This window comes from Dendrobates tinctorius, unplaced genomic scaffold, assembly GCF_039654945.1.
Source record: "Dendrobates tinctorius isolate UK_male_01 unplaced genomic scaffold, ASM3965494v1 ptg000028l, whole genome shotgun sequence".
In the NCBI taxonomy this organism is placed as follows: domain Eukaryota; kingdom Metazoa; phylum Chordata; class Amphibia; order Anura; family Dendrobatidae; genus Dendrobates; species Dendrobates tinctorius.
Genome location: NW_027361696.1, coordinates 95,506,427 through 95,528,209, shown reverse-complemented (window position 1 = coordinate 95,528,209; position 21,783 = coordinate 95,506,427). Strand labels below are relative to the sequence as shown.

General features: G+C 44.3%; 1 protein-coding gene across 2 annotated transcripts in view; it reads right to left on the bottom strand.

Moving 5' to 3' along the window:
* Nucleotides 1-21,783, bottom strand: part of FAM83E (family with sequence similarity 83 member E) — a 177,169-nt gene that overhangs the window by 123,264 nt on the left and 32,122 nt on the right. For both annotated transcript variants that reach the window (XM_073571183.1, XM_073571184.1), the window contains one exon: nt 1,817-2,386. In XM_073571183.1, the coding sequence (XP_073427284.1) occupies nt 1,817-2,266 (450 nt within the window). In that variant the 5' untranslated portion in view covers nt 2,267-2,386. The remainder of the gene's footprint in view (nt 1-1,816; nt 2,387-21,783) is intronic.

Here is a 21,783-nt window from a genome sequence, read left to right as displayed (position 1 = left end):
GGGTGCAGAGTGTACATTAATGAGAAAAAAATATATTTTTGTATTTACCAAATGGCTGCAATGAAACAAAGAGTGAAAAATTTAAAGGGGTCTGAATACTTTCCGTACCCACTGTAAGATTACGGCTTTTGAGGACAGAGCCTTTGTGGGATAAGGCAAGAATTTTAAGAGAGGGGACTTGTTGATTGAGTTGGAGCTCTGAAGATTTGGGCTTAGGCTAGAAGAAAAAACTTCTGGAATTTAGTGGGAAGTTGTTTGTCAGGTGAGACCTCTGGGCATATTTACCATAATTCCTAAGTCCTGATCAAGTCTCCTTACAACCCAATAAGCCTCAGCCCACAACAAAATGCCCAATTTTGGATGTAGTTTTACATTTACGCCCCTTCAGCTGAGGTGCTCAGTGAAATCCGGGACAGTTAGTTGGTAACTATACTATATGAAGCAATGTATTTATGGGGTAAAGTGACTTGATAAAGAGGGTTACACAGTTGTTCATTCTTCCATTTACTCAATCCTGTATAGTCAATTGTGTGTAAGTGACACTAACCAATAGGATTCCTATGGCACGGTATGTGAAGAAGAGATAAGCAAAATAGGCCAGGGAACTATTTTACAAGCTAATCTATTTAAAATACATGGGTCTGCAATTCTCATAGGGAAACTACTAAGATATAAGGAATTATAGACAGGAGAGTCTTTGTTCTTGCATGTGCATCTATGCCGCTTTTGATGTATTCCACAATTTTGTTTGCTTTGATAACAGCTGCCCTTCCCTTATACCAAGAATTGAGATTGCTGTCCGCCAATATCACAATTTTTTTTCAGTGTGATTTAATACATAATTGTATGGGTCAGCTTGATTTCCTACTATATAAACTCTCATTTATCCACTTTAATCATTTGTTACGATACTCCCGCTCAGGTCTCCAGCTTCTCCAAATCCCTCTGTAGTATTAAATAATCTTTCTTTTTGCTGCAGAGCTGTGTGTGAATATGAGAGCAGACTGTCAGTCATTACATGTCTCTCACTGATAACGCCCCATTCATTGAAAATGAGCTCTGAGCAGATTCTCATGCAGAATAGTGTCCTGCCCATAGCTCTTAACAGCTCATTTACATTAAGGTATCATTTTATTCAACTTCCTATGACCTACATGCTCATATAGATTGTTTGAGAGGGCTGATCCTACTGGCAGAATCCCTTTAATTCCAGTTCAGAACATAGAAGAAAAAGAAGGGGCTATATCTCACCAGGCTAGAAGCTTCTGTATTGGAGGATCTGGATCTCATTTGCACAGAAGCTCCTGGATCATGAATTACTTTTCATTAACCAAAAAAAAATAAATGTGAGCATCTGTTAGAAAAATTGAATTTCTTTTTTGATTCACAATTTAAAAACACATGTAGCCTTGTGCCGTGATCATCATCATCGCAGTACATGCCTACTTGTATTTTTAAGTGTAAAAGAATTACATTTTTACACATGGTGCTGAAATGTTACCAAGAGTTTAGAACAATGAGTTTTGTAACAGAACCGCCTCAAACTGCTTTGACAGGAACAGGAAGTAAAAAAATGAGGAAAATAAACAATGAACTCTGTGGCCTGAGTTCTGTATTAGGACATATGTTTGTCTATTCATATATCATGTTACAGTCAAGGAAGATCACCATAAAAAGATAAAGTGCTTTTCCCTCCGATCAGACAATTGTTGTCTGTTTAGTATTAAGAAAGGATAGAAATGGAAGAAAATAGACCGATGCAATCACAGAAATTGTGAACAAGGGCAAAGCCTTATGATGATCCCTGTGCACATACCTTGGCAGAATTTTGAATCGTTCTCCTAATCACCACTTTAATGTGAGCAGCATTATTGGTAGGAGGATGTGTGTAAACTTCTGCTCGAGTAATTCCTTTCCATGTTTCTCCTTCTGGCCACCCAAGGTCCAGCATTGGAGTTGGTACATCCGAGTTTCCCGGCCAGTAGCTCACACTTAAATCATCATCTAGTTCTGAATCGTCCCCATATTCCAGTTTTCCTAGTTGAGAATCAACCGCTGAGCTTCCTAGAGAAATAACTTCCTCTCGGGATACAAATTGTCGAGCTCCTTCATTTTTAAGATAATTGTAGAAAGCCGCTTCCCCGGTGGATAAAAGTATTTCCAAGGCATTTCGTTGTTTTTCCGAATAATAAAATTCAGGACTTGTGTCAGAAATGTCTACAAATTCCAGCTCATCTTCCAAACATTTCACTTGAGAGTTGGCCATTTCAAGACTTAGGGATCTTTTTAGCAAGTTCTTAATGAGAAATTAAAACATGTATTCAGTTTATCTGTTAATACTTTGTAAGTCTCGTAATTGCAGGACTCGGTACATTGAAGGTAAATTCTGGAAAGGAAAACAAAAATGAAGGTAAAATTAGTAGTTGAATTTACGGTATCTATTATGAGCAAAAGTTAAAGAGAGACTGACGACTGACTCCTGCTGTATAATCCACAGGCAAGAGGCATGTATTAGATACGGGCTGCATGATTCCAGCCAGTAACACTGCAGTGTTTCAAAGAAAAACATACTTTAAAAGCTGCCGGGAACAGAGCCTCATAGAAGACTGGTCGGATAGGCGGGAGCCCAGAGGTTTCACCCTGTCTGCCTTGCATAGAGATAAACCTGTCAGTCCAGGGGAGCAGTAGAAGCCACTGCTGTGCCCCTGCCTGTCCATTTAGTCTGCCATGGGGTTTGGTCCCTGATGGCTTTTAATGTGCATTTTTCTCTGAAACCCCAGAATGATCCTGGATGAAATCATACAGTTAGTAAGATGAATATCCGAACATAGAAAATGGAAAATAGTATTAGGGGATCATGGGCCTCATGAAAATTAATATCAATATCTATAAAAAAAAAAAAATTAAAACCAAAGCATGACTATTACAAATTTTTACTTAAAATGCTTGGGTAAAAAATATGTCACTTTTTTTTTTAATGACAAAAATTATGTAACTGCATCAATACAAGAAAAAAAATCAGGGCTCAAATAGAAATGGACACAAATAGGGACATTGTATAAAGGGGCAAGAAAAAATAATCAAACGTTGCAGTCAGATAAAGGTAAAAGTATGCAAAAATAGTAATATGAAATACAAAAATACCTGTAAGTATAGCATTATAGTAATATAGACGAAGATTAGTGTGCATAAGTAAAGGTTCTAATACTAACTATTCCTCCTTTTACCAAAACTGAATAAAATAATTCATGGACTGCACCAAAGCATATTCACTTATACAACTGGTAAACCATACTCAATCTGTCTCAATGTGGCCCACAGACCCCAGTGCAAGTTTCAAGTGTGCTTCCTGAGGGGTTTATGAATATATTGCTCTACAGCATGTATGTGCCCCGTGCGTGTGGATGTGTGGATTACAGTGTCGGAGAGGGATTTTAAGCAGCACTCACTGTGTAGTAAGTGGCGGCTGTAACTGCTTCCTGTGCCGCCCCTGTAAGTGGAAGTCAGCGGCTTCAAGGTGAATAAACCTAAATTTTTTCCCTGTAGCCACTGCTCCAGTACATAGGGATTTACCTCCGTATTGCCCCTATAGTTGCATGTGAATAATGTTTCTTGATGTGACACGTTCCCTTTAACCAATATTTTAGATAATACATTTGTAGGGAATGATTATACTTTTATTTTTTTTCAAAAAAGTAGCAAGTTTTTGTCAAGTGCTGTCTTTGTGCAAAAACATGCAACCTTTTTTTTGCTATTTTACACCACTCTTGCTGTTTTTTTTATTTTATTTTTTTTTTGACGTTGCAAAAATGTAGCAATTTAACCCAATAGGGGGTGGACTACGATGTGAAATAACAGCGGTAGATAAAAGTGTTATATCTAAAGATGTGACAAATATTTGAAGCATTAAGCAACACTGATCAATTTGGCACAAATAACGACCAACACAACCGCAAGCAAAACTGCCTTCATAAATTCCCCTCATAAGGAATCCCCCTTGTGTTGTTCAGTGTCAAAACATCTGATCACAAAACTGATGTCATATATTCGTATGGGAGTAGTTTTGTCTTAGAGGGTACCAGTCAGCATGCAATGTTTCTCTATCCTTTTCTGGAGGATGTAAGGAGAGAACTAACATGCACTCGCACAAATAAAATTGCGTTTGTGAAGAAATAACCTTGTCAATTACGGCACAATGCTTCTTGTTTATTTTATTGTAGAATAGTTTACAGATGTCATTGGAAATAAAATGTAGGCTATGGAAAATGTTTGTGATTTTGGGAGTAGACCATTAATTGGCAAAATATCACTGATTAATATAATAATATTACTTCCAAAATAGAAACCGATCCTGACCAAAGACAAAATACATGGAAATTAAGGCTATGTGTGCACATTGAGTATTTGCATGCAGAAATTTCTGCACGGTCTATGCATCACTTAGCAAAAAAAGTGCCGCGCTAAGAACTCGTGTTTTTGCTGATTTTTTGTTTGCATTTTTTGTATGCATTTTACAGTAATGATGGCTTTTTTAGCCAAATGAAGATAATTAAAAAAAAAGTTTTTTTGTTTTGCGCAGTCTCACGATGTGACTGTTCTACACGTGAGATTACTGTGGGACACTCAGGATTATGTAGACTACGACAGACAGGTAAGTATTTGTTGGTTTATTATTTTACATTTTTTTTCCAGGAGAACAGGGGATCAGGGATTTGGTGTGAGGTGAGTATAAAGGATTGTTTTATATTTATTTGAACATGTATGTAATTATTTTATTTTTTAACTGTGAGCTCTGGCACCGCTTGATGAGACTATGTCTCCCATCAGTGGCTCCTGCCATCACTGTTATCAGTGGCAGCAGATGTAGCCCGATGAGAGCAGTAGTCTTATCAGCCCACACCTGCTGACCTGTGGTAAGCTTTTTACCACAGGTCACCGCTGCGGGTCACAGTCACAGCGCAGGGTCATGCTGACATCTGACAGCATGAACCCGCAAGGCTCTGACAGCTTTACCAACGGTAGCATTACCGCCGATAAGAACCACCATGCTGGCATTTCAAACGCTGTCACACAGATGACAGTGTGGGAAACACCATAGGAAGCCGGTAAGGCGCAAACAAAAACTCAGCAAATCCGCAAACATTTTTACACCTGAGCTTTTGCTGCAGATTTGACTGACTCAATTGAAATTAATGGGTGAAAAACACTGCAGAAACACACAAAGAATTGACATGCTGCACCAAAAAACACACTGCAAATACTCAGGGAAAATTACTGATCATGTGCACAACACTTCAGTATCGTCATTGAATTTGCTTGCATAAGGATTCCATAGCGTTTTTGTCCCATTTCCGTGCTGAAAAAATGCAGCAAAACCTCTCCTGCGTCCTCAAAATAAAATTTGGCATCAGAAGCATGCATAAGAACATATAAACAAGCCTGATGCCTTTTGGAAACAAGTCCTGTGGACTGAGGAAGTTAAAATAGAACTTTTGGGCCACAATTATCAAAGGTATGCATGGAGAAAAAATGGCAAAGAATTTCAGGAAAAGAACATCTCGCCAACCATTAAAGGGAATCTGTCACCCCATTTTTGGCCTATAAGAAGCTGGCACTGCCATCAGGGGCTTATCTACAGCATTCGGTAATTCTGTAGATTAGCCCCTGATGTAACCTGAAAGATAAGAAAAACGAGTTATATTATACTCACCCCGGGGTCCGGTCTGGTCCGATGGGTGTCGCGGTCCAGTACGGCACCTCCCATCTTCTAGCGATGGCGTCCTCCTTCATACTTCTGCCGTGGCTCCTGTGTAGGCGTACTTTTCCCCTATTGAGGGCAGAGTAAAGTACTGCAGTGCGCAGGCGTCGGACCTCTTTGACCTTTCCTGGCGCCTGCGCACTGAAGTACTTTACTCTGCTCTCAATAGGGCAGATAAAGTACGCCTGCGCAGGAGCTGCAGCAGAAGTAAGAAGGAGGACGCCATAGCTAGAAGATGGGAGGCGCCGGACCGGACCGAGACACCCACCGCACCGGACCACGCCCCCCAGTGAGTATAATATATCTCTTTTTTCTTATCCTTCAGGTTACATCGGGGGCTTATCTAGAGCATTACAAAATGCTATAGATAAGTCCCTGATGGCTGTGGCCGCATCTTATAGGCCAAAAATGGGGTGACAGATTCCCTTTAAGCATAGGGGTTGATCAATCATGCTTTGGGGTTATGTTGCAGCCAATGGCAAGGGGAACATTTCATGGGACAGGGAAGAATGGATCCAGTGAAATTTCAACAAATTCTTGATGCAAAAATAACACCATCTGTAAAAAAGCTGCAGTTGAAAAGAGGATGGCTTCTATAAATGGATAATGATCCTAAACACGTCAAATTCCCCAACAGACTACTTCAAAAGGTGCAACCTGAAGGTTTTACAATGGCCCTCACAGTACCCTGATCTTAACAACACTGAAAATCTGTGGCTAGATCCCAAAATATCAGTGTGTGCAAGACGACCCAGGAATCTCACAGAACTGGATTTTGAACGAACCAGGTACACAACAGGACCCATTTCTCTGTATCACGTGTATATTTTTATGTTTTCCATTGACTTTTCTTTGAGAATTATCGCATATTGCTACTTGTATATATTGTACTCTATTTGTGCACAGTAAGTCACATACACAGAGCACCTGCCTGCTTTATTAATTTATCTTGAGGTGACACATCCTTTATTCCAGCCAAAGTCAATAAATAGAACTCCCTCCATCTTAACATCTAGAGTTGTTTTTTATGCCTTATATAAGGATCACTTATGGGGCTCTACCAATCAGCTGTTAGCCTCACTGGTTCTTTCAGGAAAGATCCTGTCAGGCATAGGCTAATTGACAATAAATCTCAGACCCACACAATATCAGCCATGGAATGCCTGATAAATAACCATAGGCGAAATTATATAATAAAGGTCCTAAATGCATTTTCTGGAAAATAATGATAAATATAATCTAAAATATAACCCTTAATAAATAGCCTTTAAAATTATGAATTATTTAAAAATATGAACAATCAAATATTTTTTTCTTTCTTCAATATGCAATCTGAGGAGCCCCAAAGATTCTAACAAGGTCTCTGTTACACACTTGACCCAGGTATTATATTTTCTGCTCCCTTCTCCTGGGTCTGCTGCCCTCTTGTGGTGACACAAGGTTCAATGGGTTCTCTTGTCTTTCTGGCCCAACATCACATAGACCAGGACTCATCTCACTGAACATTCAAATAGAAAATGAAGACAGCGCCTCATAAGTTGGTGAAAAATTTGCAGTTCCTTTATTCTACCCTCTGTGGCGACGTTTCAATCTACATGATCTTTTTCAAGCACATAGATCGAAACATCGCCACAGAGGGCAGAGTAAAGGAACTGGAAATTTTTCACCAACTTATGAGGCATTGTCTTCATTTGCTATTTGAATGTCTGGATGTTTTCCAGGAAGGACTCTCCGGAATTGATGTGCGCCTCTATTGTGGGTAAAGTTAACCCCTTATTGCTATGAGGTGCTGTGAATTTTTTATTCTTTCATCTCAATGAACATCCACTCTCCTTTTCTGTGGGTAGAATACTACTCAGACAGCACAGGGGGAGAGTAAAACAGTCTGGCAACACTTAATTGAACCATCAACAGACAATAACATATAGTACCATCCCAGAAAGTACACAAGGTGGTGCAAATTACAGAGTCTCACCCTTCCACTGGCTCACCGGGATTAGCACAGCGGCGATTTTGGGTCTTCCAGGGCCAATTAGCACCCTGCATTTTGGCGAGCACCCACAGAGAGGAGGTAATGACGAGCTTAGGAAGCTGACAGTTCATTGAGGTACGTGACCTGGTGACCGGTGTGCCCCAATCCTGGCTTCTCCAAACAGATCAATGGGGCCAAATGACCGGAGAGTCACAATCCCGGCTTCCCCAAATGCTTCCATGGGTTCAGCGATAGTCAATGAAGCAGATCTGTATTCCTTCAGCTAGGGCCGAGGTCTCTTAAGATGCCATACTGTAGAATGCCAAATCTGTGTTCTCCTTGATGGTGCAATGGTGTCTTGGCTGTTGTTCTGTAGAGACTCTCCTTTTTCTTTTTGCAGAAGGATCAACATGCCTTTTTCCACATCTATGGTTCAGGTCATCATTCACAGGTCAGGGGGGAGGTGGGATGAGTTTAACTCTTATTGTTTAAGTATTTAATCAATCTAAATAGTTCGTCCTTCACTATTTTGCAGGTCAACAAGCTACATAGCCTGGTACTATGGGTTATCAACATATTAAACTGTAGGAGCTGATATAACAGGTAAACAGCAGTCATTCATCAATTTCAAAAGTTAACTTTAAGATGCATATCACAACAATCTATGGTTCTTGACCCACTGAAGAAAAACACAAATTTAATAGTCAACATTCAGACAATAGCCTATGTCTTCTGGGCTACTGAAATTAGACATGTTGTATAATTAAATGCTGTGTCATCACTAGAGATGAGGGACTTTGCATTTTTTCGGGTCGAGTTGGAAGTAATGAAACCCGACTTTCGCAAAAGTTGGGTCCAACGCAATCGGCCGATTATCGTGAAAAGTCGAAGGCCGACTCAAACACGAAACCCAATGCAAGTCAATGGGGAAGAAAAGTCAGCAGTGAGTGGAGGACAGGAAACACACCTACAGCGCCCATTTTAATGCCCAAAACATCAATTCTTATTACTTAAGCTTGTCAACCTTAATTTACTTTATAATAATAGTTAGGCATTGAAAAATGGGGGTTATTTGGCTAAAGTTGTGGGGGGGTAGGGCTGGCTCCAGATTTTCGTGGGCCCAGGGCCAAAGAGTGGCACTGAGCTCCTTTAACACATGCCACAATTCATGATCCTCTGATACCGCAGAGAAATAGCGGTATGGTACAATGAAAAATACTTCACTTCTTACATCACATGACTGATATCCATTTTAAATTCTCCAATAGCTCCAAAAACGGACAGTATATTACTCCATACAGTGTTATGGCCACCGCATAGTGCGCCACACAGAGTAATGAGGCCCATATATTTCTCCATACAGAATCATTGGTCCCATATAATGTTCGATACAGTATATGATGAGCTCCACATAATGCTACTGTATATGTTGGTCCCCATGGATGAAGCTCCACTGTCTTATGGGCCCAAATAATGCTCCATATATAATGGGCCCCATTTCTAATGCTCCAATGTATAATTGGCCCTGTAAATGCCGCTCCAGTGTCTGATGTCCACCTTTGGAATGCTCCAGTGTATGGTGGGCCCCATATATCATTCTCCAGAGTATAGTGCTCCCTAAAAATTGCTCCCAACCTTTAAAACAATTAAATAAGTCTCCTTGCTAGGGAATCCCTGTACTCTGGATTCCTCATCGTCCTCATCTTCCATCTCTCTGCACTTGGACTGTTTAGGCAGAGGGCGTACAGACGTGATGTCATCGCACTCTCTGACCAGAATGTCACTGTCAGGAAACGCGGAAGACGTCACGGCGGTGGAGCGGGGAGAGGTAAGTATTTCAACTCTGCAAGTGCTGTGATCCTGAGCAAGCAAGGGGGGCCCACTCGTTGGCGACGGCTCTGGCACAGGGCCCCTCATAGTACGTCGGTGTGTCTGACGGCGGGTGGGGGTGGCCCTCCCCTCCCACCGGCAGAGACACTTTTGCGTACTATGAGGGGCCCTGTGCCAGTGCCATCGCCCATGAGTATGCCCCCCCACCTGCTCAAGGAACCTGCACTTTCATCTGCACCTTCCTCTTTGTCACCGTGTAAGGTGGTATAGTATGTGGGAAGGGGAGTTTGATCAGGGTCAGATTCTGGCTGTGTAGAGTGCGAGGGGAATGTAGTGGTCTGGGTCAATGTACCAGCAGAATCATCTAGCAGTGGCTGGGCATCAGCGCACTTGTGGCGCCCCCAGGAGTACGGTCGCCACAGTGGCATTACCTTCCTCCTAGGGAGTGTGATGTCATGCTTGGGAGCAACGAAGGATCTCTGTAGCAGTTAAACCAACACACAACACAGTTCCCACTCCAGGCCAGCAGGGAGAGCTCTGAACCTGACTGCTGAGGAGCTGCTCTCTGTGGTTGGGAGGAGGGAAGTTTGGGCAGTCTGTGAAGGTAGGGGAAGTGTGTGGACGTGAGAAGGGGAGCTGGAGGAAGAGCAGAGGTAAGGCTCACTCCTAGCTGGAGCGCATGGTCCGGATTCCGGTCTCCGAGTTTGTAGTGACACTGACGGTCCTGCAGCAGAAACCGGAGGAAGTAGCAGCTGTAAATGCTCTGTTCCCAACTAAGGCTCGGAGGCCCCAGCAGCGACTTGTGTGAGCCAGAAGGAAAATGCTACAGGTGCCTGCCATACGAGAAAGTTCCAAAAGAGAGTCAACAGGGGGAACTTCAGTGAACTCAGTACTGCGAGTACCTCAGATAAGCGCTAGAACGGAGGCCACACTACCTATCTGCAGAGAGAGTATACCTAATTTGCTTCCAGGCTGACCAACTCCTTCTCCACCTGTACTCTGGGTCCTGGATGGCATTTACCAAGTACAGGTAAAGGAACTGCACGACTGTGTCTGTCATCTTTCTCCTGCGCCTGGCACACGGCTCTGCTACATCCTGCACTGCACACCATCTACCAACTCTTTCTTCTGCCCTGCGACTACGGCTCTACCTGTGCAGGGCTTCTACATCTTAGCTGCACCACAACATCTGTCCCAGAGAAGCAACACTGCAGCACTGGTCAATCTGATCAGAAACCACAGGTGGCGTCACGTATCATTCACCTATAAACGTTATTCACCCCTTTGCATGGACGCCTAGGGCCACGGACTGGGTCACCACCACCGTGACACATCCCTCTGAGACACCGGCCCGGTACCGATTAACCCCACTGCCCTGGCTGGTGACCCACACTCCATGTCAGATTCATCTTGGACTGGGGAATTCACGATTTGACTTTATAACCCAGGCATGGTATGTGAGAAAGAGCTGCATGGACTAATGTGAAGTGTGGCCTGCTGTATCATTCACTTTTGGTGGGGGTAAAGGACACAAGGAAAGGGGTTCTTCCTGACAGGAGCCAGCACTTGACGACTCAGTGCTTGCATTTTTTGAAACTTCAGAAGAGGAGGGCATATTAGCTGGAGTCTGTTTCGGCAATGTAAGCCAAAACCAGTTCCTGATGCTCCGGCTTTAAAAGAGTTTAACCTACTCCCAGAAAAGATAGCCTTCCAGGCCTTCCGGAGCCAGACCATGACGCAGGCTCAACACCTCCTGCCTTAGCTGCTATTGTGCTTTTGCCACTACCGGCAGATGCACCACCACCCTCAGTACCAGCTGGCCCCCCCGACGCCCACGTCCGTGGCCTCTTCCACCATACTTCCAAATTTTGGAGAAAATGTACCCCAAATAACATCAGATATAAGGTACTGTATCAGAAGCGTACAGCTGTATACAGTCAAAGGATAATTGTAAATCTCTGTATATATTTCATGAGTCACACAGAGATGCTCACAGGCTCAGTATGGATTAGACAAGAATATAAAAAGTAGAAAAAGGGTACAGTATCATCAGATAGCAGGTATATAGAGTATAGTTTAAACATTCTAAATCTCCGTATATATTTCAGGAGGCAGACACAGACACTCTCAGGCTCAGTATGGATTACAACACAATATAAAAAGCCGTAAAACGGTAATGGATCTGAAGCGTACAGCTGTATACAATGTAGGGGTCATTGTCAATCTCAGTATTTATTTCCAGAGTCAGAAACAGGCTCTCACTTGGTCAGTTTGGATTAGACCAGAATATAAAAAACAATAAATGGGTAATGTATCACAAGCGTAGAGCTGTATACAGTGTTGGGGTAATTTTTAAATCTACATATAAATTGCAGGAGTAACCCACAGACTCTCAAACACTCAGGATGGATCACACCACAATATAAAAAGAAGATCCGAAAGAAATAATCACACATGTGGGACAATGTTCCAGGTGTCAATGATGCACTTAGAGTGGTGGGTGGAGGAAGACTTTCTGGCAGAAAGGGTACAGTATCACCAGATACCAGGTATAAATAGCATAGTTTAAACATTAAAAATGTATGTCTATATATCAGGAGTAGTGTTGAGCCACCCCACTAGTGTTCGAGATCGGTTCGGTTCGTCGAACAGGAGGCAAGTTCATTGAATGTTCGTCGAACGTTCGACGAACACCGTCGAACCCCATTGAAGACAATGGCAGGCAAACACAAACACATACAAACACATAGAAAACACATACAAAACACCTTAAAAGGTGTCCCAAAGCAGACAAAATGCTCAGAAGACACAAATAACATATGGAAAAGGGCAACTACATGTAGAAAAGAGGTGGAGGGGTAAAAGGATGAGGAGGAGACACAGATATAGGCATGTCATGCCCTTATAAAGTCAAGAAAGGCTGGAAAAAAAATCTAAAATACAAAAAAATTTCTAAAATTCTAAAATCGAAGACGATCATATACCGTCAGACTTCCCACCATAAATTATGCCGACTGCCGATCGGGCGGCGTTATTCCCACGACCCTCCGAACAGCGTCCATGAAGGCAAAGTGTTTGGTTTACAGGGGCAGTATGGTTGCAAAGATGAACCTTAAAGGAATGTCCAGAAGGGCGCCACCACAAGGAGTGGAGCGTGCAGCTTAATTGGACTCCACACGGGCAACCTCAACCATGCCAGCCACGGAAAGGATGGACAGATTGCAAGCTTTCTCAATTCTGTGGGTGGTGGTGCATGGCCGTTTTTAGATGTGCTAGCGATTTGTCAGCTTAATTCCGTTAACGAACGAGACTCCGGCATGCCCCCGTGGTCCGCGTCCAGCTTACTAGAGGGACACGCGAGGCTCTGGCACGCGAGATCGAGCAATAACAGGTCTGTCATGCCCTTACATGTCTGGGGCTACACGCGCACTACACTGAAATGACCAGCGTGTGTCGCTTACAGGTGCGGATAACCCGCTGAACCCCGTTAGTGATGGGGATCCTCGATTCCAATTCTTCCCCGCGAACGAGGATTTCCCAGTAAGTGCAGGTCAACTGGAATTAGGCCTAACCGGCATTCCAGAAAGAATGAGCAAAAATTAAGTGTCCAAACCATAGGTGCTGTAGCTTGCTTAACAGCTGGGCTCCTTCCTGGGCGGAATAGCTTGGTTCACGGGTGAGCAACTCTGCTAAGTAGCAGACAGTGCTTTCATAAACAGGCGGCATAGCTAGGTTCACGGATGGGCTCCTCTGCTGAGCAGTAGACACAGGTACTAGGCCCAAAGTATTGACTGGGCTAAATGGAGTTAAAAAATGGTTCTTACATAAACAGGCGGCACAGCTTGGTTCACGGATGGGCTCCTCTGCTCAGTAACAGACACAGTTACTAGGCCCAAAGTATTAACTGGACTAAATGCAGTCAAAAACTGGTTCTTTCTTAAACAGGCGGCATAGCTAGGTTCATGGGTGGACTCCTCTGCTGAGTAGCAGACAGTGCTACAAGGCCCTAAAGGATTTTCTGGACAAGATGCAGTAAAAAATTATTGGAAACACACGGTGTAGCTCCTTGACAGTTGTACTACACCGCTGGCTACCAGACACTGCTACTATGCCATAAAACTGTCTATTAACATTGAAAACCATTATTAATGTGAAAATAAAGTTACGCTTTTGGTGAATGAACCGTTCTCGAACGTAATCTCGAACAGCTGAATTTTAAGCAAAGTGTTCGAGTTCGACGAACGGCTCGAACACCGCCCAAAATAGCTCGAATTTGAACTTGGCGAACAATTCGACTCGAACACCGCTCATCTCTAATCAGGAGGCAGACTCAGACGGTCTCAGGCCCAGTATGGATTCGACAAGATTGTAGAAAGTTGAGAAAGGGTACAGTATCTCCGGATAACCGGTATATATAGCATAGTTTAAACATGAAAAATCTCTGTGTATATTTCCGGAGTCCGACAAAGACACTCACAGCCTCAGTCTGGATTAGACAAGAATCTAAAAAGTAGAAAAAGGGTAATGTATTCAAAGCGTACACCAATATACACTGTTGGGGTATTTTTAAATCTTCATATATATTTCAGTCTCAGTAAGACAGTCCAGACTCTCCGCAAGAGGAAACGAGATGGATACAAGTACAGACGGAAAGTCGAGTGATTGCAGAAATTTTGGAATTACTAATCACGGGAAAATCTCCCGGGAGAATTCTCAGAGGCGATGCTGACCCTCAATTACTTTGTCTGTGGAGACAGCGAAAACAGTTCTTTGTGAAGAAAGGGTTGCTGTATCGCAGTACCGTGGATCCCATCACCGTTACTCATCTCCATCAAATTGTGATCACGGGGAGAGATGTAGACATGGTCCTCACTGCCTATCATGATCTGTCAGGTAACTTTGGAGTGCAAAAGACAGAAGCCAAAGGCCGTAGGCAATTCTATTGGATTGGCATGAGAGGACACATTTAAAAATGTGGGCAGGAATGTCACACGTATGTGAGTAGGAAAACTGTGAAAGCTGATGATAAACCACCACTGCATCTCATTGTGAGTCGACGTCCATAACAAATGGAAGCCATTGATCATCTGAAGATAGAGCCCAGCAGGACAGGGCATAGCTACGTCTTAACCATCATCTATCAGTTCACCAAATTTGTAGTGGCAGTCCCAGTGAAGGATTTAACAGCCCAGACTAACACAGCGGTGGAGCAGGGAGAGGTAAGTATTGCAAGTGCTGGGGCCCTGAGCAAGCAGGGGGGCCCACTCGTGGGCGGCGGTACTGGCACAGGGCCCCTCATAGTACGCCGGTGTGTCTGACAGCGGGTGTGCACCCCCACCATCAGAGACACTTGATTGTACTATGAGGGACCCTGTGCCAGTGCCGTCGCCCAAGAGTGGGCCCACCCACCTATTCAGGGCAACGGCACTCGCACGGGTGCGTGCGCCAGGTGGTGACCCGGGCCCTGGGAGGGAGGCAGCCCAGTTAGGGAGGTTGAAAAAATGGCATATGTTGATGTTGGACATTCAGCAGCAGCCAAAGGAGGAATTGGAAAAGTCCGAGGAAGAGGAGGACAAAAGCGAACCATTTTTCTGGCAACCTATGTGTCACCAGGGGAAGGTGGGACAAAATCCTTTGAAACCCATGCATGGTTCATTTTAATGAAGGTTAGATCATCAACATTTTGGGTCGACAGACGGGTCCTTTTTTCTGTCAGGATTGATCCAGCAGCACTGAAGACTCTTTCAGATAACACACTATCAGCAGGGCAAGCGATCTCCTGTAAGGCATATTGTGCCAATTCAGGCCAGGTGTCCAGTTTACAGGCCCAATAGTCAAAGGGGAATGACCTGTGAGGGAGAACATCGATATGGGAGGAGAAGTAGTTTGTAACCATAGTTGACAACTGCTGTCTCCTGTCACTTTCAATCGATGCAGTATTACCAGTCGTGTGAGCGGTACTTGAAAAATCAGTCCACAACATGGTCATGAAACCCCTGTCTCCAACGCCACTTCGGTGTGTGCACCACAAACACCTCTTCTATGTTGCCCCCTACAGCTAGTGAGAGAACCATCACCGCTGCTGTGTGCTCGGAATGCCTCAAACAAACGGTTTACCAGAGTTGCTTGTTTGTTAGCCAATATTAGCTCTAGGTTCTCCTGTGGCATGATGTTTTGGAATTTGCCTTTATAGCGTGGATCCAGGATGCTACCCAACCAGTAGTCGTCATCGTTCATCATTTTGGCAATGCAGGGGTCCCTTTTTAGGATCTGCAAGGCATAATCACACAAGTGGGCCAATGTTCCAGGTGTCAATGATGCACTGCGAGGGCTGGGTGGAGGAGCACTTTCTGGCAAATCCACATCCCTCCAGTCACGCACAAACCCTGTACCTGACCTTGCCACGACAACATTTTCTCTTGCCCCCTGAGAAGCATCCTCCTTCCCTAAATAATCATCCCCATCATCCTCCTCCTCCTCTTCCTCCACCTTGTCCAGGAGAGTTCCCTGAGCAGACAATGGCTGTCATCAAGGCGTCCCTACTCCTCTTCCTCTTCCTCCTCGGCTGCAGACACCTGCTCCTTAATGTGCGTCAAAGTTTGCATGAGCAGACGCATAAGTGGGATGCTCATGCTTATGATTGCGTCGTCTGTGCTTACCAGCCGTGTGCATTCCTCAAAACACTGAAGGACTTTACAGAGGTCTTTCAGCTTCGACCACTGCACACCCGACAACTCCATGTCTGCCCTCACTGCCTGCCCATGTATCCTCCTACAAATGCATTACAGCCTGCCTCTGTTCGCACAGCCTCTCAACCATGTGCAGGGTGGAGTTCCACCTTGTTGCAACGTCGATAATTAGGCGGTGCTTGGGAAGGTGGAGCAATCGCTGCAGCTGCTGCATACGACTAGAGTGTACGGGCGACCAGCGGTTGTGCGAGCACAGTCTTCGCACCTTATGGAGCAGGGCTGTTAACTCCAGATAATTATTGAGGAAGCACTGCACCACCAGGTTCAAGGTGTGAGCCAGGCAAGTTATGTGTCGGAGTTTTGAAAGGGCTATGGCTGCCACAAAATTCTGGCAGTTATCACTTACTACCTTGCCTGCCTCAAGATGTAGACTGCCCAGCCATGACTCAGTTTGTCGCTGGAAGTAGTCGGCCAGCACCTACGCGGTGTGTTTGTTGTATCCCAAACACATAATCTTCAACACAGCCTGTTGACGCTTACCACTAGCTGTTCGATAGTGGGACACCTCGTGTGCAACACTGGCAGCTGCGAATGGAGTGCAGGTGCGACTGCGCTCTGTGGACGAGCTTTCACTTCTGGAGGAGGAGGGTCGAATGCCTACAGCCAACTGTTTCCTATACCGTGGGCTAGGCAGCACTGTCCCACCGCCGCTGTCCCCTGTGGTCCCTGCATCCACAATAACCCAGTGTGCAGTGATGGACACGTAATGGCCCTGGCCATGCCTACTGGACCATGCATCTGTTGTGAAGTGCACCTTTCCACTCACTGATTGCTTGAGTGCATGGACAATGCGGTCTTTCACATGCAGGTGGAGGGCTGGGATGGCTTTTAGAGAAATGTAGTGCCGACTGGGTAGGTCATAGCGTGGTACTGCGTAGGCCAAGAGCTCGCGGAAAGCTTCATTTTCAACCAACCAGTAGGGCATCATCTCTAACGAGATTAGTTTGGCAATGTGGGCGTTCAAGCACAGTGTACGCGGATGAGAGGATGAGTACTTTCTTCTCCTACTCAGAGTCTCTGGTAGAGTGAGCTGGACTTGAGAGCTGCATATGGTGGAACTAGCGGTGGACATGGCGGACTGAGAGAGGGTTGGTGATGGTGATGATGTTGGTGGTCTTGCTTATGGCCTAGATTCAGTCTTTCGTAGCAATGACATTGTGATTCCCTGACTGCTTTGGCCTTGCGACCACACCTCAACATTTGCTGCTGGTGGTGTGCTAACCGGTGGGCTTACAGTGGGGGAAGCGATGTAGCGTTGCTGACTACCTTCATTTGGAGCAGGTGCACATGTGGTATGTGAGGTTTGGTAGTCCATCCATGCTTGCAAGTGCATGGTGGTTAAATGTCTAAGCATGCAACTGGTATTCAAATTTCTCCGATTTTTCCCTCGGCTAAAGGTCTTTGCGCACTTCTTACAGATAACCTTTGCCTGATCATTAGGATTTTGTTCAAAAAAGTGCCACACTGCACTCTTCCTACTATGGAAGACATTTTGAGGCCTTGCACACTGTGCTAATTTGACCGTCTTGCCAAGCTGTCCTGCAACTCTTTTGGTTTTGTAACCCGTTTCTGGACTGTTACTGGCCTGCCAGATAACAGCTATTGCGATGTCGATCCTCCTCCTCCTCTTCTGAGCTATTGGCAGCGGCACCCTCTTCCCCCAATAAAAAAGAAAAAATGCCAGCTTACCCGGTTGGTTCAAAAGATAAGCTGCTATACTGTATAGGCTCTCAGCAACGGATAAATGACAGGAGCTCTTGCCAACAATAAATGCGAAAAGGAGATGAATCCAGCGAGCCAAGTTTGAAGTACATAAAAAATCTTTTTCTTTATTTCAAACGTAGATTAAAAATATTTATCCATAGCAGCATATTATAAATATAAGCAGAGATAGGAAAAATTACTGCTGTAATGTGGTGCGCTTCACAGCAGTAATTTTTCCTATCTCTGCCTATATTTATAATATGCTGCTATGGATAAATATTTTTAATCTACGTTTGAAATAAAGAAAAAGATTTTTTATGTACTTCAAACTTGGCTCGCTGGATTCATCTCCTTTTCGCTCTTCCCCCAATGGATGCCAATCTGGGTCAACAACTGGGTCATCCATCACCTCCTCTTCAATTTCATGTGCAACTTCCTCTGTGTCACCGTGTAAGGTGGTATAGTATGCGGGAAGGGGCACCTCAGTTTCATCAGGGTCAGATTCTGGCTCAGTACACTGTGAGGACAATGTAGTGCTCTGAGTGAATGTACCAGCAGAAAAATCTAGCAGTGGCTGTGCATCAGTGCACTCCATGTCAGATTAATCTTGGACTGGGGAATTCACGATTTGACTTGATAACCCAGGCATGGTATGTGAAAAGCGCTCCATGGAGTAGTCTGTAGTGTGGCCTGCCGCATCCTTCACTTTTGGTAGGGGTGAAGAACACAAGGAAAGGTGTTGTTCCTGACCAGGAGCCACCACTGACGACTCAGTGATTTTATTTTTTGAAACTTCAGAAGAGGAGGCAATAGAGCTTGAGGCTGTGTCAGCAATATAAGCCAAAATGTGTTCCTGAAGCTCCGGCTTTAAAAGCGGTTTACCTACTCCCAGAAAAGGGAGCCTTCGAGGCCTTGTGGAGCCAGACGATGACGCAGGCTTAACACCTCCTGCCTTAGGTGCTATTGTGCTTTTGCCACTACCAGCAGATGCACCACCACCACCATCAGTACCAGCTGGCAACCCCCACCCACGTTCACTGCCTCTTCTACCATACTTCCTCATTTTTTGGAAAATGTACCTAAAATACCAACAGCTATATGGTACTGTAAAACAAGGTACAAGGTGTATATAGTATTGGGGAGAATTTGAATCTCCCTAGAAATTTTAGGAGGCTGAACTATTATCTCAGGCCCACTATAGATTACACCTCAATTTAACATGCTGAAATAGGCTGGTGTATGACAAAGTACAAGGTGTATATAGTATTGGGGAGAATTTAAATCTCCCTAGAGATTTTAGGAGGCTAAACTATTATCTCAGGCCCACTATAGATTACACCTCAATATAACAGGCTGAAATTGGCTGGTGTATGACAAAGTACAAGGTGTATATAGTATTGGGGAGAATTTGAATCTCCATAGAGATTTTAGGAGGCTGAACTATTATCTCAGGCCCACTATAGATTACACCTCAATTTAACATGCTGAAATAGGCTGGTGTATGACAAAGTACAAGGTGTATATAGTATTGGGGAGAATTTAAATCTCCCTAGAGATTTTAGGAGGCTAAACTATTATCTCAGGCCCACTATAGATTACACCTCAATTTAACAGGCTGAAATTGGCTGGTGTATGACAAAGTACAAGGTGTATATAGTATTGGGGAGAATTTGAATCTCCCTAGATATTTTAGGAGGCTGACAATGAGGCTCTCAGTCCAAGTATGGCAGCAGGCAGCCTAATAAGCAGGACAGCTGCACACAAAAGTCTGGAAAAATGAACGCTTGGTAACTGTGCAGAAAAGAGGAAGAAAAGTATTTTTGCTTTTAAAAAAGCAGTTTGCACAGCAGTGTGCAAACAGCAATGCAGCTATCAGGGAGCCTTATAAGGCAGCCTAATAACAAACAGAGCTGATGCACAAAAATATAGCCTCCCCTGTCACTGGACACAAACTGTTGTGTTGTATAGTGAAAATCGCTACCAGCAGAAGCAGTTTTTTTGTTCTTCTTCCCTGCCTAATTCTCTCCCTACAGAATCAGCAGCAGCTCTCCCTGTTATGATTGAGTCACCAAGGAGGAAAAAACAAAACACAAGCTCAGCCCAGAAAATCAGAGAGGTTGGAAACTAGCGGATTGCAGACCCCTAATCCTATCACACAACTAGCAGTAGCCGTGGAGTGTTCCTACGGTGATCCTAGACACCTCGTCACAGCCGGAGATCTAAATAAGCCTAAAGTGAGAAAAGAGAAAATCTGACTGCCCCAGAGCAGACCCTAAAGCAATAGGCAGCCCCCAACATATAATGACGGTGAAACAAGATGAAAACACTAACACAGATAGAAAGATAGGTTGAGCAAACGATGGGGCCCAAGCTAACTAAAAAGGATAGGACAGAGAAGCTGCTGTTTGCAATCCGAGAAAACCCTGCTAAAAATATTACCAACACAACTGATAAGCAAAAAGGACCCTGAAGTCACTAGACTTCAAACCCTATATCAGCACTCAGAGTATTCTGAAAGCAGAGCAAAAGAGAACACTGATCAAGGAATAAGAGTCCAGCACACCCCTGGCCGGGGATGGCTGAACTAAAAAAAACAAGGTAAACAAAACCAAAACTAATAAGTTCAATAGCAGAGCAAAAACTTATCTTTGGGAAGCAGGAATCAGACTGGTCTCCAAGAATCCAGCAGAGAAATCACCAGCCACTCAGAAGGGCGTCGGCTGCCTTATATCCAGTCTGAAGTTCCTGTTACCCAGTCACAATCCACCTGATCAGGTGTTTGGTTTCTTTCATCCAAATCAGCCTCACTACCTTCCTTCACCAGAAGAAGGAGATCCTCGGACACAAAAGGTGAATGAACAGGTGAGCTCACAACATCTCCCTATGCGAAGATCGGCATAAGTAAGATGGCGGTCGGGGTTCATGCCCTTTTATAGCCCCTGTGACGCCACACAAAGCAAGCCAATCACTTGCATGCCCTTCTCAAAGATGGTGGTGACCGCTGCCCATGTCATCACGTTGCCCACGTCGCTCAACTCTAGTCATCACAACTCTATTTTGCTCCATGTTGGCTTGCCTGGAGGCATACACAGCTCGAAAGAAAACACTTAAACAACACAATGTAACTCGAAGTCAATCACAATTCTGTGAAATCAACCTGTCCAGTTATGAAGCAACACCAATTATAAATCAATTTCTCCTGCTGTTGTGCAAATGGAACAGACAACAGGTTTACATAATCGGCAATTAGCAAGACAAGCACTTATAAAGGAGTGGTTCTGCAGGGGGGTGACCACAGGTGATCTCTGTTTTCATACTTTCTAGCTGTTACTTTGGTCAATTTTGCATTTTACGATTGCTCTCAGCTCTAGAGGTACTTTACAGTAGCATGAGGCAATGTCTACAACCCACAGAAGTTGCTCAGGTAGCACAGCTCAACCAGGATGGCACATCAATGTGATATTTGGCATGAAGGGTAGCTGTGTCTTGCCAGCACAGTATCTAGAGCATGGAGTAGATAATAGGAGACATATCAGTATACTTTGTCGAGGGCTGTAGGAGGGAAGCAACCCAGCAGGAGGACCACTACCTCCTCCTTTGTGCAAGGAGGAACAGGAGAAGCAGTGCAAAAACCCTGCAAAATTACCTCAGCAGGCCATTAACATCCATATGTCTGCTCAAACTGTCAGAAACAGAGTCCATGAGGGTCATAGAATCGTAGAGTTGGAAGGGACCTCCTGGGCCATCTGGTCCAACCCCCTGCTCAAAGC